Below are 26,532 nucleotides of genomic sequence, written 5' to 3' on the forward strand. Positions count from 1 at the left end.
AAAATAAAATAAGGCTGTGGCTGTGACTCAGTGGTTAAGTGGCCCTGGGTTCAATCCCCGGTACCAAAAAAAAAAAAAAAAGAAATAAAAAGGACAGGGGGTGTAGTTTTGTGGTAGAGCACCTTTGGGTTGAGTCTCCAGTACCATGAAAAAATAAAAATGTAGTTCATCATCCTCACCCCCTGGGCTGTGTGTTTTACCACCACCTTTACAACCTTGTTCCCACTTTAAATATATCCTTTCTTACCCTTCTTCAAATCCTAATTATCCTTCAGCTCAAATCCCACCTACCCTGTAAAAACAAACTTTGTTGATTGCTCTAAACAGAAGGGATCTCTCTCCTCTGGATTCATGTAGCAAGCAAATCGGCAGGGAAACGGATGTCACCTTTTTGATGTCTCTTTTATTGTTCTATGTAATGGTCACTTGAGCCTGATAGGGGACAGAGAGATGTGAGTGGTGGGAACATGAGGTGAAGGGAATAATTCTATAAAATGTGCCCACGGTGCCAAGCCCACGTGCTTTCACCTTTGGAAAGCAACTTAGCTGCCACCCTGTCTGGCTTAGGTTAAGGGGACATGTTAGCATTCCTCAGCAAACTACCTGTTATCCGCAGGAGAGACGCAGGCCCTGAAATGCTGATAAGAAGAATATGAGTTACCCCGAATGGTTCAGGGCTAAGGGGGAGTTTGAACCGCTACACAGATCAGATCTTGGAACTCGGGGACATAAGGAAAATTCCCCCTAACCATAAAATCTGTAGAACAAGTTCCAATCAGAACCAGTCAGCATGGGGCAAAGTGACCCAGGGTTGTCATGACCAGGGACTTGAAAGTCTGAGGCCATCCTGCAAAAGTCAAGGGTGGGCCTGAGTGGGACTACCTGGAAACGTCCCTGGGATCCCCAATAAAACCGGAGAGCACGAGAAATGTGCTGTCCCTCTCCTTTCTGAGAGGACCCACTCTTTCCCTTGAGAGGGTCCCCTTTTCCCTTTTCCTTCCTTTAAACGTATGCCTGTTTCTCTGAGCGACGTGTCTGGAATCCTTCTGACTTGACTGCAAGGATCAGGGTGTGAAGGGGGGTCCTGGTACTGCCTCAGTTTCCTGGAAGCCTCCAGCCCTGTAACAACCTTTTTTTTTTAAGTAGTAGGGATTGACCCCAGGGGTGCTCTACCTCTGACCTACATCCCAGCCCTTTTTCATTTTGAGTCAGGGTCTCACTAAGTTGCCCAAGTTGGCTCAAACTTGTAATCCTCCTGCCTCAGCCTCTCAAGACCCCAAGATCACAGGCGTGGGCCACTGTGACTGGCTTAAGCCTTTTCTTAGAATTAATTTTTGAAGCTTGTCTCTCCAGCTGGATTGTGAACTCCCTAAAGGTAGGCACTTGCATACCGCTAGCATCTTTGCAGCTTCTCTTGCACCTTGCATAATGGCTTGTACATAATAGGTGCTCAATAAACACGTTTCATTTAGAGTCTCCCCAAAGTGAGTAAATAATCCCAACAGATAGGCTTCAACTTGAAGTTACTGTTCAGTTCTTCAGGTCACTGGGCTAAATTCAAGATGTGTACGTGGCTGTGTTCCTCTTAGAGCCTTGAGAGGAGAATCTATTTTCTTCCGTCCTCAGACTCCCAGAAACTCTTTGCATTCACTCGCTCATGGTCCTTTCCTCTTTCCAAATACCTCTTCCTTTCTGATGTCACCCTCCTGCTTCCCTCTTAAAAGGACCATTGTGATTACAGTGGCTCCTTCTGGATAATTCAAGATAATCTCCCATCTCAAGATTCTTAATCCCATTTACAAAGTCCTTTTACCATGTAACATCATTCCCACAGGTTTTGGGGATGGGGCATGGACATTTTCCTTTGGGGACCATTAGTCTGTCTACCATACCCTCTGGCCTCCTATACAGAAATAATGACTAGTCATAACTTAGTGTGGTCTTTAGGTTCTTTTTGTAAAATTGCTATATTGCATATACTGTTTGTGATCTGCTTTTTACCCTTCCACTATTCTGTATAGGAAATAAATATTTCCTTTACATATTCTTTAAAATCATGCATTTTAATATCTTTATAGTATTTAATCCATTGATTTATTATAACCTGTTTAAAAATGCTATTATTAGAATTTAGGCATTTTGAAATTATTGGCTGGTTGTTGTGATTAACATATATCTACATAAATCTTTGTAATCATAATAAATTTTTAAAAGTGGTTCTTCTTATTAAATTTTGCATTTCCTGATACCAAAAATAAGTACTATGTAAATGTTATTGAAATGAGTCATTTTACCGAAAGTTTCTTCAGAGGTCAGGAAAGCTAACCTGTTTATTTTGCAACGGAGAAAACAGAAGATCAGAGAAAGGGATAAGTTCAAGGTGATACAGCAAAAAAAAAAAAAAAAAAGCGAGATTTGACTACCCGAAACTTCAGCGTGATGACAAGCACTGCAAAAAACTTCAAACACAAATGACAGGGTTTGGCATCCGAGCACCAGAGGCAGGGCAAGCCACAGTTTGGCAGGCCATGGAGACAGCATGTGTGGTTGGGGGACTGGTTACATGAAACCCAGGGGTCAACTGGTTGAGCAACTGAGAAAATTTATTGAGGCTAAAGAGAATTAAGTTCTTTACTTGTTGGAAAAGTGGGAGGTTGTTGTTGTTGTTGTTGTTGTTTTTTCCTTCAGCTTAATTTTAAAGCCAAAATTGTTAAGTGTGGAAAAAGTGAAGTGTAAAAGAAACAGGTATATTGGATTAGAATGGGAGATATTGGCAGAGACTCATGGTTCTAAAATATATTCACTGATACAGAATCACTCTAGGTGCATACATGCATGTGTGTTTATATTGGATATATGGACATTGTATGCATATGTGTGTGTATCTACCCAATTGTATATATGCATTGTACATATATAATTCATGTGTGTTCTAGCTCTGTCCACTGAGAGGTCCCACAAATAATGACACCCCAGTAGCCATGACAGCATCAGGGCCCCAAACTTAATACCCTCCCCTGCTGAGGAAATCAGGGATTCTGAGTTGATCCTGGGTCTGGGGCAGATAAAATGAAAACTGAACCTGGAGCATCTCATGGTGCCAGAAGTAAGAAAATGCTCAAAGAATAATGTCTGTGTCAAAGACACAAGAGCCACTTTGAAGGGGCTTCTAGTGGTCACATCTGAGACAACTTGGGCACCAAAATAATGAAAATTTCAAAATACAACCTATTAAGTAACATAGAAACCCGTGGGTTCATACTGATATTAGCACAGAAGCTCGTGCACACACACACACACACACACACAAAGGTGGACAAGGAAAACTTCCTTGCAGAGAAGAGAAAACTATTGCCAGCATTGGGAAGTTGATCCAGGAGAAAGGTGGTCATGAGCACTCAGTTTTGTGGGTAGAATCTGATGAAAAATGAGACATTGGGGTCTCGGAATATTTTCCCACAAAATATTATTATTCGGTTACAAGGGAGTAAAGAGTGATTTTATTTTGGGAAAACATGGCAGACAGGTGTGTGGTGGGGACAGAGACAGAGACAAAGAGTGACCACACAGATGACGATGTGCAACGTGTAGCTTTATATACAATAAGCTTCCATGTATATTGGATGTATGGACAGGTGTATGCATATGTGTACGCAAATTGATTCCATAAATCAACCTTTGCATTATCATCCAGTTAAAAGGGGCAAAAGCTATGATCAGGCAATAAAGACAGGTAAAAAGCCCAACGAACATGAAAAGAGATGCATCATCAGTAATAAGTAATGGAAGAAAAGCTGAGTAAAACAAGGTAACATTTTTTCAAAGATCCGTTAAACAAGCAACAGAGAGGCTGATAATGGGCCGCTCTCTTCTTAGGCAGCACAAGGCAACCCAGTTGGAAAAGAAATTAAGGTGCTTTCTGGGGTGATGTCACTTGTAAAATGGCTAGAGAATATGCCTATGACTTGCAAGTAATCTATCATACACAGAGAATAAGCATACTTTCCTTGCTGATGTAGAAACACCCAGTGATGTAGTGGCCACTGGGCACTTCTCCCCATTTTCTATGGATAATAGTAACACAAATGATCACATGTTCAAGTATTAATGGGCAGGGGCAAGGAGAGGTCATGGTATGATGAAATCAGAGAACCTTGGGTTAAAATTCCCCATCCCATTCATCCACCCAATACCGACCGGCAGCAATCCCATCCCGCAGCTGCTAGCACACCTCCTTTGTTCACTCGTTCATTCAACAAACATTTATTGATCATCTACTTTGCTCCACAGTAGAGGTAAGTGCTGAGCATTTAATGGAGATATCGTAGTACCTGCCTCAGGAAAGCTTACCAACTACAAAGGGAGATGGATAGTAACCAGATAATCCTATACACGAGTTTGAAATTGCAACCGAGATAAAGGATAGGAAAGGGGTGCACGATGGTCTGAGAGCCCATAGCAGGGGGTTGACTCTGTCAGGGAGTCAGGAAAGGCATCTCTGAGCTGGAATACCACGGATGGGAATGCAAGCCAATTAGATCATGAAGAGGCAAGAACATTTCAGACAGAAGGACAGCACGTGTCAAGGCCCTGTGGAAGAGGGCTTATGATGAACAGGAGAGAATGAGAGGGACGCAGGGGGAGTTAGGGTGGGACAGGCTGGCCAGGAACACAGGGCCAGCCCAGGGAAGGGAGGGAACTTTCTCCCAGAAGTCCCAACGGGTGGTTGGTCAGGGAAGGACTAGGACTCAGGGTGGAGCAGATCCTTCTCATTGCTGTGTGCAGGTCTCCCTGTGTCACACTCAAATCAACAAGTCACCAGTCACCATAGCTCATTTTCCCTGCTACACTAGGAGCCACCAAGTTCATTCTTCCTTGTTCGTGTGGGAGGGCAGCCTCCCTGCCTCTCCTCCGCCTGCTTTCCTGCCACCCAGCGCTTTCTCCAGGCAGCGGGGTCCGTGTCCTCCCTCGCCCCAGGTGGGTTTCCGAGGGCCCTTGTCTGTCCTTTCCCCTATCAACACGTGGGCCTGAGTGCAGAATGTAAAACCAACACAAGGCCTGGGAAGGCAAATGGAAAATGGTTATTGAACAAGCTGAGAACTGCCAAGACCATAAACTCTCGCTTTGAAGCCATCATCTGAAATGGAGAATCATAACACTGAGAATAATGAATATAAAACAACTAAAGTATATTTACAATACTCGGCGGCCAGAGGAGACGGAGAGAGGGAGGCTAGAAGGCTATTTCATTCTCCAGACCGAGGGCGGGACACCCAACAAGAAAAGAGGAGGAACTGAACTGAATTGTGAAGAGGTCGTGAGTCTAAACATTGCAATTTTGGAGGAAAAACAAAAAGCAAAGCAAAGAAAAAAGATTGAAAAGTATTTATCCAGCTGGGCGCCGTGGCACATGCCTGCGCGATCCCAGCGGCTTGGGAGGCTGAGGCAGGAGGATCCTGAGTTCAAAGCCAGCCTCAGCAACTTAGGGAGGCCCTAAGCAACTCAGTGAGACCCTGCCTCTAAGTAAAATATAAAAAAGGGCTGGGGATGTGGCTCAGTGGGTAAGCGGCCCTGGGTCCAATCCTTGATACCAAAAACAAAAACAAAATAAAAAAAGGAAAAGTATTTATCCAGAATATTACACATCAGAGCCACGTGTGCATGAAGAATGTTGCAAACGTAATCTTGAGGAAAGTAAATGCATGCTGTGGAATGATCGCACAGGGATGTCACGATCCTAACATGCTTAAAAACATGCAAAATGAAGCTGGATTATTTCTGGGTACATCCATGTGCAGCAAAAGAGTAAAGATATGGAAAGGAATCAAACTCCCAAGTAGAAGACTGAAGCTTCCGCAGTGCTCGGGGATCAGGGAGGGCTGGTGTCCATCAAGCAGAGTGCTCGACCACAGGAGGCCTGGACATTACTTTATTTCTTAAGCAGGAAGGGGCACCTGATATTGATCATAAAGTTATTTAGACCTTTTTGTATTTTTGAAATATCTCCCAATACATTTTGTAAATGAAAAAATCGTTAATCCAAGTTGCTGGTGAACTAATGATAAGAAAAGAAGTGGAAACAAGGACTCTTGACTCCTTTCTAATGATTATGAAAAGAACAGAATATAATAGGTTCAATCCCTGGTTGGCATGAAGTAGTTTTACGGTAACAGACTTAATGCTAGTGGACAGATCTGCGGGCCCAATCACAGAGCTATGCAGGGTGAGTGCAGTCATTTAAACTCCAGCTGTACCCAAACGAGATTAACCTTGTCCCTGTTTCTAGACATTAAATCTGATCTCACCTGGCGGACATGCACCGCACAGACGCAGATTTATAGTCAGCTCACCAGTGCACAGCGAGCCCCCTCATATTGTCCCTTGCATGGAGGTCTGGGGTGGTGAAGAATTTTAGTATTTTATGTGACATCAGTTCAACTTACCTGCTGTTCCAAGGTGCTTGGATCAATAAAAGTCACCAGATCTACAGAAAAGTGACCAATCACATTTCGCGTCTTGCAGGCCTCTCCAATTTGGAGACACAAAGAACTGAGAACTTGGGGATCCACGGAGGTCTGAGGCATGGTAGTCCCAGAGGAGATGAAGGGGCTTTCGGAATGGAGCTGGTCTCCCGTTGACAGCAACCTAATTTCTCCATTGGGCTCTATCAGCATGTCCACCGTCAGGTTGGTGATGCTATCTGCAGGTGGGAAGGCCTCGATCACGCCCCCTGGTGGGAAGATGGGAGCAGATGAAAAGACACGTTCTCAGGGATTTCAGGAGGAGATGACCTAGGCTTGGACAGTTGGACATGGGCTCAGATCCTGTCCTAGCCAGCTCTTGAGAGACTTTAGGCAAGTAGCTTCGTCTCAACTTCTTTTTCTTCATCTGTAAAATGGGCATAATGAGACCTACCTTGCCAGGTTGTTGGGAGTCTTAGACAAACTGTATCTATGGTATTCAGCCCAATGCTTGGCTTATAATAAATAGGGCGTGAAGAATGGCAGTTTTGATTCTGATCACATCAATGAAGACACTGTACTTCAAACAAGAGATGCTTTCCTTACATGTCTAAAATTGGGCTAGGGATATCCCCCCAAAATGGCAAGTTTCAAAGGAAAACTGTTTCAGAGGGTACACATTCTAGCCCCAACTTATCCATTTGGTTGGTCCCAGATGTTCTTTTCTTCAAATGAAGCCTGCTAGTGTGAGCTGAATGGGAATACAGTTGCTGAGGATTTGGCAAGGTACATGCAAGAAGACAACACCAGCCAGATGTGGCCATGCCTGTAATCCCAGCATCTTGGGAGGCTGAGGCATGCGATCACGAGTTCAAAGCCAGCCTCAGCAAAAGTGAGGCCCTAAGCAACTCTGTAAGACCCTGTCTATAAATAAAATACAAAATAGGGCTGAGGATGTGGTTCAGTGGTCGACCCCTGGGTTCAATCCCTAGTACCTCCCCCCAAAAACCCACCAAAATCTACAAAAACAAAACATTGAGTGGGTCCCTGATTCAGTTAACTTGTGTCAGCTGTATTTTGCAAGATAGTGCCTCTGTGGAAACACATTGTCCTTTATTACTTACAAGACAGCTTTATCTTTTTTATTTCAAAGAAATTATCTTCTCAGCATCATGACCACAACCTGTTCATTGTTAATTTTTCCTTTCAAAGCAATTAATCCCTCTTTTTAAAAAAAAAAAAAAAAAGAAAGAATTTATTTTCTTTGATGTAATCCCATCATGATGTGGAAATCAAAACTGTGCCACATTTTGTAGCCACAAGCTCCCTTGAGAGGAAAGAAGTAGAATAAAACAGGAAATAGTGGGAGAGGGTGACCTTAGAGTCAGGGAGCAGGGGATGCCCCAATCCGTCAGAGAGCATTCACACAGGACTTGCTGAATGCACCAGGCTCCAAGCCTGGCACAGCCTACAAAAACACATTACTTACAAGAACCAGGTTCTAAGATGTACTAAAGTTGTAGGATCTAACTTTGTGTTCCCATTCACCACTTCTCGGTTGTGTGACTTTGCCCAAGTCATTCCTTGACTTTCTGAAACTCAGTTTCTTCATCTATAAAACTGGGTTAATGAAGTCTGTCCTTCCTCCCATCAATAAGCCCTGTGTTTACAATGTGGCTGAAGGGTAGGATAGAGATGAACAGGAGATGCACGGGAAGCTTAGCAACTGTGTTCCCATGCAGCTCAGCTGAGATACCGGCTGGGGATTCACATAAATAGCTTCAAGGAAGGCTTTGTAGGCTGGCCTTGGAAGATCTGGAAATTTTCCAACACCCTGATTTGGATGGACCTGAAGATCTTCATGTTTTTCCCTCCTTCCTTAAAAAATCCCTTGTTCTTGATTTTTTAAAAAACATTTTATTTCTGTGGAAGGAAACTCATGTTCTTCCATTTAGGCCTGGGAATCAGTTTTTTAATTTTACTTTTCTGTGCATGGGTGCATGTGGAAATTTGTGGAATCCTAGACTTTTAGATCAGAGGATATTGGAGGTCACATAGCACCTCGGTTTTCTTATCAGATGGCTGCGTCCATTCTGTTGCTTAAATAGTCCATTCCCAGGGCATCAACATACCCTGTCCAGCCAGTGTATCCAACAATCCACAGCCCTGTCCATTCTGATGCTCTCTAATACCCTGAGCTAAGACATGTTCTTTAATAAATGTACCCACTGGCTGTGGCCAAGACTCCACAGCGATGTGGAGGTAGCCTTTTTTTTTTTTTTGTACTTTATTTAGAGATAGTGTCTCACTGAGTGGCTTCGTACCTTACTTTTGCTGAGGCTGGCTTTGAACTCATGATGCTCCTGCCTTAGCCTCCTGAGCTGCTGGAATTACAGGCATGTGCCACCTCACTCTGCCAGAGGTAGCCTTTTAAGGACTCTTCTACGAGTTAGCAGAGTGATTTGGGGTGAGTTAATCTTTTTACCTTGGGTTCCTCCTCTATCAGATGAGTTTACAATGTTTATCCACTTCATATGGATGTTAGGAGGATCAAATAAGTTAATATACGCATATGTAGGATAGTGCCTGGCATGTAATAAGTACCACAAGTGCTTAGTGTGTCATCATACCATGCTCTGATGGCTCATGTGCTGTTCCTGCCGCTGGCATTGAACATAACATTATCATCTTATCCTATATGTTAGTGCTAATGTACTGTTCTTATCATTGTCACTTGACAGTGAGTGGAAAGATCCCCTCTGTGGCCTGTTCCACTAACCCTGTCTTGCGGTTCTTGTGGGAATGCATACGTACCTACACTGCAACTCCAAGAGAACAAGGCCTTGTGTGACCATGCCCTGTGTGGTCCCCCAGGGACCTCTGGGACTGGGATTAGTATCATCTGTCCCATTTACTCCCTCAGCTGAGCCTCCTATGTCCTTAGAAAGTTAGGATGAGGAGGGAGGAGGGTGAAAGGAAGGGGAAACTAGCACTGATTGGAGACCTGTGGCAGACACTTTCATATCTCTAGTTCGTTGAGTCCTCCCAACAACCTTGTGCAGCAGGTAAGCCAGGATCCGGGGCCTCCGAGGGCCTAAGAACCTTGCTTAAGGCCACAGATGAGATCCAAAGCCCACCCCTCAGGAGAGGTCTGGTGTTAAAAAAGACCCAGAATCTTGAGATACACATGCCATGCTTGGTAGGCTCAGTTCCTATTTACTGAAGAGGCTGGGTGCAAGATAAATATTTAGGCAACACTTAAAAGAAAAAGTCAGCTGCAGGAGCACTTTTCTAAACCAATACAGGCCATGCAAAGTATCTACACAGGCCCTGGTTGACCCCAAACTAGAACCCAAGGCTGTGTGGACTGATCCTCAATGGAAACTTTCAAGTCTTATTTACCTTGACTGAGAAATGTTTGGAGGAATTTCCTCCACGTCGGGAACCGTTTCTCATTGACTGGCTGTGCGTGCTGTGCTAAAATGCCCGCCAGCTCCTCAGAGATCTTCACCAAAGCTGGCTCCTGCAGAAACAAATTAAATAGAACCACAAGCAATTTTACTACAGAAATGAAAACTGCTTGTGGAGTGATTAAAAACCAGGCCTCCAACAGGCAAAAAAAAATGTGGTTACTGTTTACCCAGAGTCAGAAAGCCATTTTGAAAATTTTCTCTATTTTTCCGGCCATTTCAGTTTTCATATTTCAAAGTGATTTGCCCCCCCTAAAAATTGCTGCTAATTGTGCCTGTTGTCTACAAAAGGCCCCCTTTGGTCTGGGTGTCAGGAAACCCAGGTTTTGGACTCACTGCAGCCTGACCAGCAGAGTATCCTTGGGCAATGGACCTCCCCACTCTGGGCCTTAGTTTGCCATTTTGAAAAATGTGGAGCTAACTAGCTTGTCCCTGAGATTTTTCAGACTGGGATGGTTTTTGTTCTGTGGCCCTAATTGCGCCGAACTTAGAAATAATGGAGTTGGTGAGATCTTTCTTTCGGTCTTCCATTTCTTTAATCTGTGTCCTCCCTGTTTATTGATAGATGTCTGCATCCAACGACTCTGTCACCAAAGCCTATACTATGGGCTGATGCTATAAAGGTGGGATTTTAGGTGGGTAGGTAGGAAAAGTGAGGGGAAGAGAAGCATTGGGACCAGGCTCCACCTGTCTGAAATCCTCCCAGGTCAGTCTCATTGGTCTAGCGGTAAGGCCGACCTCATATCAGTGAAACACCTAAAGACTACAGAGCCCCTGTCCAAATGAAACAGTAGGAAAGTCTCTGGTGAACAAGAAGTCTGGCTTTCAGATATGAACAGCCTTGGTTTGCCAAGGCAATTTCTTTCTTGGACATCATCAATTATAATTCTTTTCCCTAAGAATTTTCAAATAGAAGCCACATTTCAGATGCCACTTTTACCAGAAGTGGGGCAGGGCACTGGACACAGCCCATATGATGGATAGTATTTATATTCAAAATATGGTACAAAGATGAGACAAAGCTCAGACATGGCAGGGGAACTTGTAAATTTAAGAGTGATGGCTCAGCCGGGTGCAGTGGCGCACGCCTGTAATCCCAGCAGCTCCAGAGGCTGAGGCAGGAGGATCGCAAGTTCAAAGTCAGCCTCAGCAACTCAGTGAGGCCCTGACTCTAAATAAAATGTGAAAAAGGGCTGAGGATGTGGCTCAGTGGTTCAACGCCCCTGGGTTCAATCCCCAATACTATAAAAAAGAAAAAAAGACTCCATTGTCTAAGAGTGATGGCTCAGTCACCTGCAGTAATCAACTTTGGGGGTGGCGCTGGGTGGAGTCTCAGAAATCATCTGTATGCTCATTTACTTCGGATTTCCCTAAACATTTAAAAGTGATTTTCCTCTGTCTCCCCCACTTTCTCAACTCCTTGGACTATCTGGTTGATTTTGGGTCCAATGCTTGCTGAAAATCCACAGCAGAAGACAAGCATCTAAGTATACGCTAGGCAGGTCCAAATAATCTGATAATTTCTGAAATGTCCAGAAAGTCCTGGTGGGGTTCTTATTAGCTTAGTGAGTGAGTGACATACCAAACAGAAATGCAGAGCACACTACCCACCCCCGCTGCAGGATGACCGAGGACTGTCAAGAAGGTCTGGGGAGTCATCAGGCTCACTGCAGGCCAGGAAAATCACCGTCAAAGCCAAGGGCCTTTTTCTTTCTTTTGTACCCTGTATACATTTGCACTGATGTTCACAGCAAATTAAAGTCATCTTTTTTTTTTTTTTTAATGCTTCTTTCTGTTAGAATCATTCTACTCTGTTGAGGAAGACTGACTCTCTCATTCACAAAGTGCCCCAGAGCTGGGGCAAGGAAGCAGGACTATACATTCCTGCCCTGCTCTGGAAACCTGGGTGTCAGGGAAGGAAGCCTTCCAGCCCAAGCCCTGACCCAGGAAGTGGAGATTTCATTTTTTTGTTCTACCTTCAGGTAAGGGCTATTTCTGTCCCATTTCTGAAGGGTGTGAAACCCAGTTATATGCCATGTGGCCACACATGTACTACAGATAAAAGTATATATTAGGGGGTTATTGGGCGGGCGGAGGGGCAGCAGGGGAGATGGAGAGGAAGCAGTGAAGGAGCAGGTGGAAGTCCTGCTAGAAGATCAAGTGCAAACTCCTCAGCAGGACACCTGGAGAAGGCCCTCTGTGATATGGCCTCTGCTCCAATGTAGCCTCACCTCTCTCCTCCCCAGTTCCCAGTCTCCCCCAAACTGCCTTCCTTGTCTTCCTCCTCTTCCTCCCCAGGTGACTCCTCAGTCTTTCTGAGGGTCCAGTCACACCTCCCCCATTGGGCTTTCTTTGCTGCTTCTGTTGGAGGTCTCTTCTCCCTGTCTTCCAGCTCTGTGGGACTTCAAAGTGGCAAAGACACTGGCTTTGAGCTCAGTCCTGCAGTGTCCAGAGTAGGGAACATTAAATGTTTGTGGAATGAATCATGGTTGTGGTAAACACAGGGACATAGTCCTTAACAGCTGAAGTTACAGAGCAAGAAAAGATGTGACACGTCTCCCCTGGCTGCCCCCTCACTGCCCAGGAACCACCTGAGGGGATGGCTGCTCACAAGCCACCGGTTCTTCCGGGGTGGATTTTATGGGATTCCCTGCCTCTGAGGGGCATCAGGAAGATAAATGAGGTGACATTTATGAAGTGTCACCTCAGATGCAACATGCTATGGGAAGGCCAGTAATTAACTCTAGGGCTGCTGCTGGTATGAGGCATCAGGACGTGGTTCCGGCTGCCACCACTGCCTCTGCTCACGAAGTCCCCCATTCTGCTGTGACACTTGATGTTGGCGCGTGCACAAAGCCACAGCAAGGGGGCAAATTTCTTAGAGGCAAGTCTGCTGCAGGAATCTGGAGGATGTGACATGTCCCGTCATGAGATGTACACAGCTGAAGGCACTGGCGGGGGGTGTTCAATGGGGGACATTGGGGCACTTGGTGGCCACTTGGGGCCATGATTAACTCTCTGAGAAGACGGCATGGGGAGGAGTAATGGGGGCGGGCGGGGCTGGTATTAACTGTTTAATTTATTTCTTTATTTTGAAAGCATCTGATAGCAAATATAAGGATTTTACAAAAGAATTGCCTTAGTACCCATAAAAGAGAATTGTTCCTTCACTTCTACAAAATAATGATGATGATGATGACAATGAAGATAATAGAGTAGGACCTGCAGTCCGCACATTCAAGAAGGGACAGCAAAATGACTTTCTGCCTAAGAGCTTCATTTTATTTTATCCTCACCCTCAAAACAACTCCCAAAGCCAATTTCTGCTGGGGAGCTCAGATCCAGGCACAGAAGATGCATCACAGCAAGATCCCAAAGGCCACAAGGCCCACGTCAGGTGCGTGTCTCAGTTTTGGGGGTTGTTTCTATTCTCTGGAGATTATCATTTATGTAGTTCAAACGCAAAGAGCACAATTCTCTAAAACAATGCTTTCAAGGGAAGATATGCAGCTATTGAGCCTCATTCTGTCCAGAACAAACACAAGTGTGTGCGCGCACACACACACACACACACACACTTGCCAGACCCCTCCCACACCATGTCAACTATCAGAACAGTATTCACACAGTACTTTACTCTTGTCACAGACTCAGATTCATGAACTCACTTGACCCTTAAGGCAACACCCTGAGGTAGGCCAGCATGGTATTGTCACCTCTCTGCAAATGAGAGGCACCTACAGTGAGGAGGTTTTGGTAAAGTCGCACACTGAGTTGCCACATTCTGTTATCAAGTGGCTCCCGACAAATGATTGAAGACAAAAAAATAACAGTCCAGGGAGCCATTGCTGGCTTGCTTTCTTCCTTCCCTTGCCCCTCTCCCAAAGTGCATGTATGTTGAATGTGTGTTACAAGCCAGCATCAGGGAGCGTCTTCTGTATCTTACTAACTTGTGCAATGAATAGTTAGGACATTTCTTTTCAGTGAGTAATGTCAGGGTGATGGACAACCAAGTCAGTGTTTCTGAGGGCCTGTCACCCACATTGAACAGATCATTTAGAGACCTTGTGAATGATAACAAGATTGCGCTGAGAAGGGAATGCTCAGGAGCTTCTGGTATTTGTGGAGCTGATAACTCTAGGGTAGTTCCCAGTCAGGAAGAACTTCAGCCCATCTTTGCCATTGTACAGGCTTGCTCACACTTCACCTGGACCCACCTTTACCCCTCAGAGGGCATCAACAGTAGTCATGACCTTGAAAAGTCTCAAGATATCTACAGAGCCTCCCTCCACCTGACTGGAGCATCCTAGAGACTGTCCATTTTGCAGTGCTGGGGATTGAACCTAGGACCTCAGCTCGTGCTCGGCAAGCGTTCTACCACTGAGCCATACCCCCAGCACCGCATGCTGGAGACCTTTGTCCATTAATTATGGACCTTGCCTCTCAGTTCTCTCTCTTCAAGAAAATGTAGGACTGGGAGTCCTTGCCCAGTATGTGTGAGACCCGGCACTACCACACACACACACACACACACACACACACACACACACTCACACACACACAGTGTGAGTTTGAAGAGAGAGAATTTGATTGAAGGAAATTCAGGATATCTCTGGGGAAGCCACTAACATATTCAGTTTAATACTGCCTTCAATGACTAAAGTGACTTCAAACTCTAGAGAGTTAGCTCTTCCAACCAAGCAAATTCCAAATGTGCCCCCATCTCTCTGTCTCTCTCTCTCTCTCTCTCTCTCTCTCTGTGTATGTGTATGTATGTGTATTGGGGAGGATGAGAGACAGAAAGGGAGAAATACAAATTAGAATATTCTCAAAATCAGTCCCACCAAACTCACATTTTATTTTAGCAGATTTCTTGAATTGTCAGTGGTGCATTAAGTAAAATACCCTCTTGGCAAATCACCTCCGTCTCCCACGTCAGACATTGTTGATAAGGTTTAAAAGAAAACCAAAGGGTGATTTTGACAACTCTCTCAATCAGGGCTGTTCCCTGCACCTGGAGTTAAAGCCCCTCCCTGTTTTCTATTCCTGGTTAAAACAGAAAAGGGGGGTGGGGGAGAAAAACCAAGGAAATAGTTTCTGAGTCTTTTGCCTAAGATCAAGTGTTGAAGGAAACCAAAGGACCTGCCTAGACAGTGCTGCTTTACAGACACTTCTGAAAACCCTGAACTGAAGAATGGAGAGTGGCATAGAGTCAAAAGGGCAAGACAATGACCTGAAAAACTAAGAAAGACTGTCAGTTTTGAAAGGGGCCATATGGACTATTGAGGACAAATGCTGCATGTAACAGGAGAAGGAAAGGGGCTTCGAAGTCCTGCAGAGAGACTGCAGGGGCGCCTGGCAGCTTGGACTCCTGGTGAGTGCTCTCCACTGCCCCCTGCCTCTTTCAGCGGGTAAAGCGTGGGGCACTGCAGAAGGTGCTCAGGATTTGAATCAGCTAGTGGCACAGAGGTGGAGAGAAGGAAGGGATTTCAAAATTGAAGGTGAATTTAGAAGGATGCTTTTAATAGGATACATTTTACCAATTCAGCCATTTTTTAAGTGAAATTACTGCTCTCACTTATTGAAAGTTTGCCATATGGCAGTCACGTGTCAAGGTAACCACATGCTATTTATTACCATACAGTCACTATATAAGATTAGATATCATCATTCCTATTTCCCTCCACACAGCAGGAAGTAGCAAAACTTGGGTTCAAATTCAAATGCTACGAGTGCAATGGAATCTGCACCTGTATCTGCCATTGATGGCCATAAAATGGTCAATCCGGGTCAGATAAGATCATCCACAGGTGATGCTAAATTTTCATTATTAAATTTATGAAAAAAAATGGTACAGTGGCCATTCTTGTTGGCTGCCCAGGATCTATGTCTCCTATTTCAGAGTAATGATACCCCAAACTCCCTTTCAGGGACTTCTCCTCCTCCATTCTTTGCTATGTAAGATTGATGGAGAAAGATTCTGCCCTTACCTCCAAGGTGAGCCCCTGACCAGCAATGCTGTGCCTTGATCACAAGGTCAGTTGTGGATAGACACATAATTCAGTGAGGCCAATCAAGTGTTAGGAAGTGCTTATTGGGGCCCTCTGAAAGAAGCTCTTCTGGGAATGCTACCAGGTGAGATGTTCTCTCTTCCTAGTGCCTTGACCAAGGACAAACTCCAGGAGCTACTGGCAGCTGTCTTGTCACTCTGAGGATAGCCACCTTTAGAATGGAGGCAACTATATGCACAGTGCAGAACAGAGAGGGAAAGTATCCGGGTTCATGGGGATGTCACTGAGCCATTGTGTTAAGCTTTGTCTGAAGTCAGAACAATCTTTGGGTTTTTAGATAGCTGAGATCATAATTTCTCCTTATTTATACAGCCATTTTGAGTTGGGTTTTCTGTTCCTCGAAGCTTCAGCATTTTGAACAGATACAAACAGGTGGACCATATGGTGTCCCCATAATCCATGATAGACACTTGAGGCCTGCAAATGCTCTGAGCACCCCACTGTTGTTCTGCAATCAGTGGTGAAGTTTCCACTGATCCCTTTCCATGAAGTTCATTAGAAATCGTCCCTCTTTAGAGTGCCAAAAATATGCTGAGAGGATGAAGAAAAAAACTGAAGATGTCTGCAGCAAGCCATAAACTACTTCCCACACCTACTTAAAGTTTAAGGACTGCTTTAATACTCCATGTTTAATTGTTAATTGAGAATTTAAAAATCAAAAATGCCAAGTTTGCCTTCGATGAGATGGAAAATTATGCTGCTGTAGAAGGTAACATAATGTAAAACAGCCAACATTACCAAGGCACACAAATGTTTTTGGTATGTAAAATTGCTTTGTAAAATATTTGCTCCATCTGCTGAAAGCGGCAAAGACAATTTTCCCTTGATAGCTAATGGCCCATTTCGGCTGGGTGGCAAGTGATTCGCTGCGGTGGCGGCTCTCATTAAACAGAATGGTGAAAATGCGGTATATAATTCCATACTTATGTAGCATTATCCACTCGCTGCTTCTCGAGGAGTCTGTCCCTCATTATCGAGGCCTCCACCTTGCACCGACACGCGGGCCTGGTAGTCGATTTCACTCGAGAAGCTTTTTGTCCAACTGAGGCACATATGTTGCGCTTCCATTCCAAAGCTCAGCGCAGCCGCTCCGCGCCGACCCACACGCCGGAAAGGCTCATTCCCCTGTAACTTTGCAGCGGTTTCTCTTCCCCCCTCTCCGCAGGCGGCCGGGGCATTCTTCCTGGGCTCTCTCTGTCGCGCTGCATGCTGGGGGTTTCAATAGATAAAGATTAAGCACTTCTTGAAATTCTTAATTGAACTTTGCACATACACAAACGCAGGGAAAGATTCCCCACCCCGGGGACAGAACTGCCCTCGTAAAGGGCTGACAAACATCGTCCTTGGTGCTCAGTGAGTCTGAGATCTCTCCCTTTCAGGGAGTTGTTTCCACTACGCCCCGAATTACTCCAACATCTGCTAGAGGAACAGTTTGAAATAAATACAGTGATCCAGGGTGGTTTAAAAAGAGAAGAATACGCTCATGTTTGGGGAATGATATTAGAAAGTAGTTACAGCAGCAAGGGGCTGGTGTTTCACACATTTTCTTTCTTTCTTTCTTTCTTTTTTTTTTTTAACGTGGGAAAACGGTTTCTGAGGAAATTATATTGAAAAATAAGAGCAACATCGACGACGTCCATATGACCATTTCACAGACGACGCCGTATTTTTAAAGTGGAGACTATGCAGATTGAAAATCAACCGTTAAGTGGAAGTAGCCGTAATCACTTCGATTGGTAATGGGTTTCTTCCTTTCCAGGTAGAGAAATGCTGGTTGAGAAAATTGCATATGCTGATGAAAGCTCTTTAATTGAAAATTAAAAACAAAAGAAAACACATGTGCCCTTTGGACTTGATTTTTTTTTTTTCCTGTTCAAGTAGTGGTGGAGAGGAGTGGATCTGTGCCATGAAATGAGAGGCCATCAGGAGATTTCATATTTTAATTTTGTACAAAAGGATCGGGCAGCAGCTCCGTTTCTTAATCAGAGCCAGGGGCTGGACCTTCTTTGATCTTTCCACACCTACAGATGCATGTACTTGAGGCAGATGTAGCAGCATTATATAGCGATTGTTTTCTTTCTCCAGACCACGCCAGCATAATAAATCAGTGAATTCCAAAGTGGGGTTTTTGCTGGAACTGGCACAGTGACAAGAAGTCTGAGTCTTCTCAAGGGCATCCCTTGCTCAGCCAGGGGGCACTGAGGACAGACGACCAGAAGCAAATGGCGCAGCCGCCGTCAGAGCAGAGTAAAACTCATTTTGAATCCGTTCCAGATACCCACGCCGGCTCTGTGGTTTTCAGCAGAGCAGACATTTCCCAAAGAACTCCAACGGGGACTTCCTGGATGTGAACACACTAACCAATTCTCGTTCCTCTCATCTTTTGCTTTATTCCTTCCTTCCACGCTGTTATTGCGAAAAACTGGCAGTTAAATTCAATTGATTCAAAATATTCGGGATCCATATGGCCGCCAACCCTGGAGCTGAAGCCGCGATAGCGCCTCACTGCTGTTTCCAAGCATTTGCCTCTCCTCCAGTCCCCAGATGGTGGGAGTAACATTTAAACCTCCTTTTCTCTGCCTTGTACAATAGACCTTGGCACCATTTCAACTGTTTACTCCGGTAATTAACAGCTCTGATACCACAACAATTACAACTCCTACACTCTCACCACAATAATGCTATGAATTAGTGAGAGCTAATGGCTGGAAGGTAGAGTGTTTCCAGACTGTGAGATCTGTGCATTTTTAGAATAAAATAAAAGGTACAAACAGCGAGCTTGCAGTAGACAATGATTACCTAGTAATTAGTTTACACAAAGCTTCCTATTTAATGGCAAAATGCTGTAATTAACGTGTGACAGAAAATCAAAGGGTACTTTGTAAGCATATGAAAAATTAACACTGCAGGCCCATAGCTTTATGTACTGATTAGAAGCATATTAAATCAATAGGACACACAAACCAACAGCTTGTCGAGCTGACTATTATAGGTCCTCGGAAGGGGTACCCTGGCTTTCATTTCACTTGGGGAGGCAATTTTCCTTCTCCTGTCACCGTCCTCGGGCATAGAGAAGCACCTCAGACTCAACTCTGGCTGCGTCATGAAAATGACCATTGAACTGGAAGAACACATTCTAAGTCATTCTCAGAGATAAGGAAAAATATGTAAATGATTAAGACTTTCCAATGACGGTGGTGACGTGCTGCTACACTAATTAGAAAAGACACCAACTGGAACCAGAAAATGAAGCAACCAGACTCCATCTTTTGGTCTGAATAATTTCTACTCTGTCAAGCCTCTTTATTCAACCCATTAGGAAGTTCAAACACATGGTATTGTTTTCTATTTTAAAATGATATCAAGGTTTATTCTTTTCAAAAGCCTTATCTGGGAAAATCGTATAATAGGAACCACTGACTCTACATTCTGATCTTTAATACCACAGTCCTCTACTGTGAGAGCTGATTATCACAACATTCAAGAAGCCGATGGGATCCTAAAGGATCTACCAACTAAAGAAAGATTAAATTGTTTGTAACTGCTCAATATTGCTTGATTTTGTTATAATGAAAATTTCTATTATTAGTATAATAAAAGCAATACTTGAACTCTCATGTGCGAAGTCCATTGCTTGCCAGAACAGGATTATCTCATTTGTCTGGTTGTCTTCACCTCCCCATGAGGCAAGTGCTCATATTACCCCTGTTTACAGATAGGAGTGGAGACCTGTGTGTGGGGGGGCTGCAGTGATCTGCCTGTGTGTCTCTGCCAAGCAAGGGACTATAACCTAGGCATGCCTGGGCAATGGAACCTCATGAAGATGACCAGCTCTTGGTGGCTCTGAATGTTTACTGAATTGTTGAGGGTTTGACTCTCTGACTAGCTTCTTCCAGCACTCATTCTGCTTAAAAGGGAGTGCACCATGTCAACCTAAAACAGGAAACTAAAAAAATAAAATAACATCCTCAAAAACAAAAACAACAAACAAACAAACAAAAACCAAACAAAATATTTGGTTCCTCATAGGAAAAAACAGGTTTTAAATAGGGTTTAAAATGCTCATCGTAGTTTTAATGCTACCCCAGATTGTAAAGGTAGGCTGCTCAAAGCTTTTCAAGAATTGACAAGCTCATATGATCATGACAGTATATTAAGTTGAGAAAGGCACTGAAAACTGTCACCCCATGAATAGCCCAAAGGTGATGTGTACAACTCCCTCTCCTCACTCATACATATAAAGGAGTACTTGAGGCAGTTGGTTGCAAGATCCAGAATCCCAGGGCCTCCCTGGCAGGCTCCCCCTCTGCAGCTAAGTATGTATTGATTTCCCTCCTCACCTCCCAGTTCACCACCTTGAGGAAAAAGGAAGAAATTGGAGAGCAGTGGCTGTGTTCTAGGGACATCTGTGCTTTCTCCAAGACTCTGTGGAAAGCAGAAAACCTGCCATAACGGCAGCACGTGGTTCGGGTCACAAAGGCAAGGACCTACAGGGGAATACTTCTCTGGGGTCTCTTCTAACTGTTTTGACTGGATGTGGCAAGAGCATTGGGCTGGGAGTTAGATGTGGGTCCCCAGCCAGGCACAATCACTTGTCAGCCATATGAAACTGGGCAAGCCATTGACTTCCTGGGCATGTGTCTCCCCCTGAAAAAAAGGTGATCCCTTCCTTGTCAAATGGGTGTGAGAATAAATGAGTAAAACCTTAGAGTCTTCCTGAGTTTGAATGAAATAATTCTTGTACCGTGCTCAGCAAAGTGCCTGGCACCCAGGAAGCAGGTATTCATTATTAATACTGAACAAAAGAAAAACCTCAAGCCCGGAACAGTGTTCATGGCTCTATACAATGCGCACTCCCCCCGGGTAGGCTAGGCAACTACCAAATACACAAAGATAGTTTAAGAAGTCAAGATTTTTTAGGATCTAAAAATAAACATAAAAAATAAATGAAAATCATTTATTTATAGCCTAATGATTAGGAAAAGTGGTGCTCTAGGTTTTTTAAGCCTAAAAACCTAGATTTTATTAACACCAGATGTTATGTTTCTGATATAAAATACAAATATTAGTAAAGATAATGATAAAAGAATATCCCTTGCGAGTAATGAAATAATAGTGACTATAAAGTACATTTTAATATCTAAAATAAAAGGGCAATCCAGTGCTGGTAAGGCTGTGGTAGTGCTAGTATGCTTATTCGCTATTTGCTTTGGAAATTTGTACCATCATCTTGGAAACATGGCAGCATATAACGAAAGTGGTAAAGAGTTCTCCTCATAATAAAGCAGGCTACTTGTGGGTCTCTAGGGAGGCAATTCAACTTAAGCAAAAGAGGTACACATCAAAACTAAGAGTGAAAACAAACAAAACTTTTCTTCTTCCACCAAAATATTAAAAAAATGCTAGAAATAACCTAAATTTTCAATTAAGTGAATTATTTTATATATTAGAATTCATCTATATAAAGGAATGTTATACAGCCATTAATTGTGATGACTATGTATAAACATGGAGAATGGTTACAATCTGATGTTTAATTAGCATATGTTCTATTATTGTTACAATGAAAGATAGATGCTGCACGTTTGGAATCTGGTACACAAAAATGAAGACTATGTTTGGGGAAAGTGATTTTGTACTTATTTGGTTAAATATTTTTTTAATCTTGTTATTTTGTCTTTTAACTTTTCTAAAGATAACATGGTTATGAGGCAATGGTTCTTTGAGATCACCCAATAAATGCCTAAATTCCACGGGTTGCCTTGCCCAGCCAACCTACAATGACTCCTCTGACTCAGTTACAAGGGCATTCTGAGTGGACGGAAGTCTCACACAGAGATGCAGATGAGTGAGTTCTAAGGCATAAGGGGTTATTGGTTCTCCACTCAAAAACAGTGGATTTTGCTTGCTGACAGTTCTATACAAAGACAAAACAACCGCTGTGGCTTATTCTACCTTTTTTTCAGTTTGGGCTGTCTTGAATGAATTTCCCCCTCTTTGGTGACCTCCAAAGTAATACCCAGCGCCCAACAAAGTAAACCAAAACTACTGTACAAGTCAAGGTAAAGCTGCTCTTGCAAAAGGCTGACATAGCAATATTTAATAGCAGCATCCAAGAGCCAGTTCAATTTCTTTTTTCTTGTTAAGTGGTGAAATAGCGAAGCCATGAAGTCCATATCCCAGACTCTGTGGCAGAACTGAGGTAAAGAAGTAAACTGGCTTAGTTCTTTATTCAAAGGAACTGTTCATAAGATCTTTTACAGAGCAATGTCACCAGAAGATTCCTGCCACCAAGCCAATATCCCAGAATTGAGAGAGGGAAGATTTACTCTTAAAAAAAAAAAAAAAAGGAAAAAAATTGAAAAGAAAAAAGCTACAAGAAGGAGAAGCAGCACAGTAAGTGTACATAGGTCTTCCTAGGCTGTCTCAGGTAAGCGTACCCAGGAAGGCTTCTGCTCTGCTTAAACCTTTTTTCCTACTAGATGAAAACAAACACTCCCAAATGGTGAGCAGAGGGTTTGGAGTATGCACAAGTTTGGGTTCACTAAACCTTAACAAGCACGGGGCACTTGAGGAATGAGCTTACTGGAATCTGTTGAGGGGAGTAGATTTTGTTAAGTAGTAGGATGAAGAGAACAGGCTCAGCACCAAATTACAAAAAAAAAAAAAGACTTGGCTTTTTCCTTGTGGCCATGATGCAACATTGTGCTTTCCCCAAATCACCTACATAGCTGTACTGATTTGTCTGTGACTATGGTGTTGCAGCATCTATTGACTCCATGACTTTATTTCAAGTCTCAACTGCAACCAGCCAAGTAACTAATTCAAAATTAGAGTAGAAAAAAAAAATAAGGATGATCTTTATATTAGATACTTGAGTCTACATTGAATCCTTTCTACATCTAAAACCAATATCCGCATAAGATGCAAGGGAATCTCAAAAAGGCCCAAACTCCCATAAACAGCACTGTTTTTAATCTGTTGCCTACAACATACCAATGAGAAAAATCATGGTATTGTATCATAAACTGCTATGCAAATGATGCTATTTGTAAGTATTAACATAATTTAGTGCTTACAGTCATATTCTCATTTCTAATAATTCTCCCAGAATGGAGTCTTTCTCTGGACTCTTAGCCTGCAGGATAGTCTTTCATCAAGAAGCTGAAATTTTTAATAACCTGCCAGCATATGTTTTGTATGTGCCAGGCTAGGCTTGATGACACAACGTCTTCATTATCAAAAGAAACAGGTCTACAAACTGTAATAGGACATTAAAAACATGCCTGTGCTCATAAAACAATGCTTTGATGTCTAAATGTGCACCATTACAATGGTCTTCTGGAACAAAGGAGAATTCTAATCCTAAATTCTCCATGGCTACACTCAATGGAGAACTGCAGTTCACCCTCACCTTCAATGCAGTTTCACTCTGAAGGTGAAAGAATGTCAATAATCATGTGTGTGTGTGTGTGTGTGTGTGTATGTGTGTATACACACTATATATATTTATACATATACAACATACATATATATACATGTATATATACACAACACACACATATATATTATCTTCGTATATTATATAATACATATGTGTGTATGTGTGTGTGTGTGTGTGTATCTTTAGAACTGCTTTATTTTTATTTTCACTTTTGGGTACTCACCACATCATGGCTAAGCATTGGCCTAAAACTAAAAAGATTTTTGAGTAATTGTTTTTTTCCTTGTTAAGTTTAAAAAAAATGATTTAGACAGACTAGTAATTATTCAAGAGTTTCACACTTAATAACATTAACAATGCTGCCAAATGTATTTGGTGACAATTTAAATGTTTAAAATTATTGAAATTAAATAATGTACAGTGATTCTGCTAAGTACAATTCAGTGAGTGTCAGTATTGTAAATATTTCTTAAAGTCAAGTATTTCAAATTTATCATAGTATAATGTCAAGGAAATTCTTTAAAATTTTTTCTTTTGAAATACTGAGGCCAGCAAACACTCTGCACACTCAATTTTTTTTTAAATTGTCAATGGACCTTTATTTTATTTATTTATTTATTTGTGGTGCTGAGAATCGAACCCAGTGCCTCATACATGCTATGCGTGTGCTCTGCCACTGAGTCACAATCCCAGTCCCTGCACACTCAATTTAAAAAAATAAAACAGTCATACTTTTCTAAGGTTTAATCTCAACATTTTTGTTTAAGAAGGAAATTCTATATAATGCGAAATGAAATCCCATTCAAAGAGAACATAAGAGAAACCTCCATGGGCCTCAAAATTAAATACATTTTCCTTGTTTTATTTTTTTCTAGAAGAGTAATTCACTTTGGTATCCTTTAAATAATATGTAAAAAGCTGGCCATGACAGGTACTGCATTTAGTCCATTCCCTGACAAGGGGGGAAAAAGACCAGAATAGATCATGGGGAGAACCGTCACATTTGTCAAAGGGAAGTCTCTCTCCTGACTGTTCTCCAGATTTATCTATCATTTCACTTTCCCAAGAATAATGTGGTTCCCTCGAGTGTGCCCTCCCTTCCCGTCACTTGTGTCTTGATTCATGTCCCTCTGTAGTGGGATGCTCGAAGCAGATACAAATCACTTTTCACGGCCCACTGTTAGGTATACCAGGAGGGAAGGAACCAGTTAAGGGAACCTGAGTCTCACTTTTCCTAATCAGTAATGCTTTATTTAAACAGTAGGGCTGCCAAAATGGAGGGGTAGGATCAAGAGAAGCCAGGGAAGCCTAGATCTCTGTGAGGTAAAAATGGAACAGCTTTTAGAGTGGTGAGTTTAATTTAAACATTAAACCATATAAAACTAATTATTAAACAAATTTGGAACACACTAAGAGGTCATCTTACCAATGTGCATGGAAAATCTTTAGATTTTCACTCAGATCCTAGGACCTCTTACCTACTACTCAGGTTTTGCTGGGAGATTTTCTATTAGGTATATTATTTTCTTGGCATCTCGCAGGGATTAGCAATTACATAAATTTTCTTGGATTGTTTTTAAAAAACACAACTGATGACAGAATGCTATTACACATTAGCTTCCAGGTGACAACCATTTGCTAATAGAATTTCTATCTCATAATAAAATATAGCTAGCTTAATAACGACATTTGATAGAAGCACACAATCAAGACCCTCATAGGGCAAATGGTGAGATGTGTAATGTTCCTGAATAAGATAAGAAAAAAATCACTTCCTAATTACATAATTGATTTGAAAATAGGAATAAAGGCTATCAGAGTCCAAATAAAGGATATTTAAAATAACCTAATGAATCCTTTTCATTTTTTATGCAAGCACAGGGGCACAAGAATGGCCTGTAGATGGGTGACAGAGTTGAGTCTAGAAGAGAGAACTTTCCTCTCCTCTCTGAGCCTTTGTTTGACTCCTAACTGTCCATGGTCACTATGGTTTAAGCCACCCTGAACACTTACTTGTGCCCACTTCTTGTTCCAGTCTTCAGAGCCGTATCTGTCACTCTCCTTTAACACCCACTTGTAGCAATTTAGATGGGAAGGAATGTCACAAAATGCCATCCCATTTCCTCCAAACTCTGAGTCCATTTTAAAGAGCCAGCGTTGAATTTTCAGGTGATCCGTCACCAGCTGGCTCAGCTGTGCTATCATCTGTGGGGCCAAGACAGGGCAGCGATTAGTAGAGCACATTCCCGAGATTCTTCCCACCATATTAACCTGGTGGTGGTACCCTACAAGTGTCTTCTCTTCACATAGTCGGTTCATTTGCTTCTCTTCTACTTATTAAGATAGGTTAAAGAATGTTAAGTAATGTATATATGACATGAAAACACGTAGCCAATTAGACCAAACATGTCTAAAATCAGGTTGATGAGAAATTCCCAAATTATCACTTTGTTGGCTCCCCACCCCCATATTTTTTAATTGGTGTATCACAGTGGTACATAATGGTGGGATCTGTTACGTATTCATACATGCACACAACATAAGAACATAATTTGGTCAGTATCATTCCCCAGTATTTCCCCTTTTCTTTCTCTCCTTTCTTCCCTTTTTTTCCTCTACTCAGTAGTTTGAAGACTATAATTTTCATGAGGCCACCCCTCCCTTCACACCCAACCTTTCTTTTCCTTTCTCCTGTCTAGCTTCCTTATGAGAGAAAACACACAACCCTTGACCTTCTGAGTCTGGCTTATTTTGTTTAACATAAGGATCTCAAGTTCCATCCATTTTCCTGCTAATGACATAATTTCATTTTTCTTTATGGCTGAATAAAAATCCATTATGTATATACGTCACATTTTCTTTACCCATTCATCCATTGGTGGACACCTAGGCTTGTTCCATAGTGTGGCTATTGTAAATTGTGCTGCTAAAAACATGGGTATTAATGTTGTTTGGCTTTGAAACGCAAAAGAAAAAAAACCCTTAAATATCTGTAATTGAATCTTGGTATTGTTTCCTTTCTTTTTCAGAGAATTATGTGCTTACTTATTGATTCCTCAAATGATTTTTTTATAGTTTGAAGACTA

General features: G+C 42.6%; 1 protein-coding gene and 1 long non-coding RNA gene across 2 annotated transcripts in view; one reads left to right on the forward strand and one right to left on the reverse strand.

Moving 5' to 3' along the window:
- Positions 1-26,532, reverse strand: part of Iqch (IQ motif containing H) — a 129,149-nt gene that overhangs the window by 49,249 nt on the left and 53,368 nt on the right. Inside the window, exons 10-12 of the mRNA XM_015480496.2 lie at positions 25,460-25,651; positions 9,864-9,984; positions 6,444-6,730 (exon numbers count right to left, since the gene is read on the reverse strand). Coding sequence (XP_015335982.2) covers positions 6,444-6,730; positions 9,864-9,984; positions 25,460-25,651 — 600 coding nt within the window. The remainder of the gene's footprint in view (positions 1-6,443; positions 6,731-9,863; positions 9,985-25,459; positions 25,652-26,532) is intronic.
- LOC125613384 lies at positions 17,279-19,551 on the forward strand. The gene is made up of 2 exons (XR_007343957.1): positions 17,279-17,355; positions 17,762-19,551. It is a non-coding gene; the product is annotated as an uncharacterized LOC125613384 (long non-coding RNA).

This window comes from Marmota marmota, unplaced genomic scaffold (assembly GCF_001458135.2).
Source record: "Marmota marmota marmota unplaced genomic scaffold, marMar, whole genome shotgun sequence".
Lineage (NCBI taxonomy): Eukaryota > Metazoa > Chordata > Mammalia > Rodentia > Sciuridae > Marmota > Marmota marmota.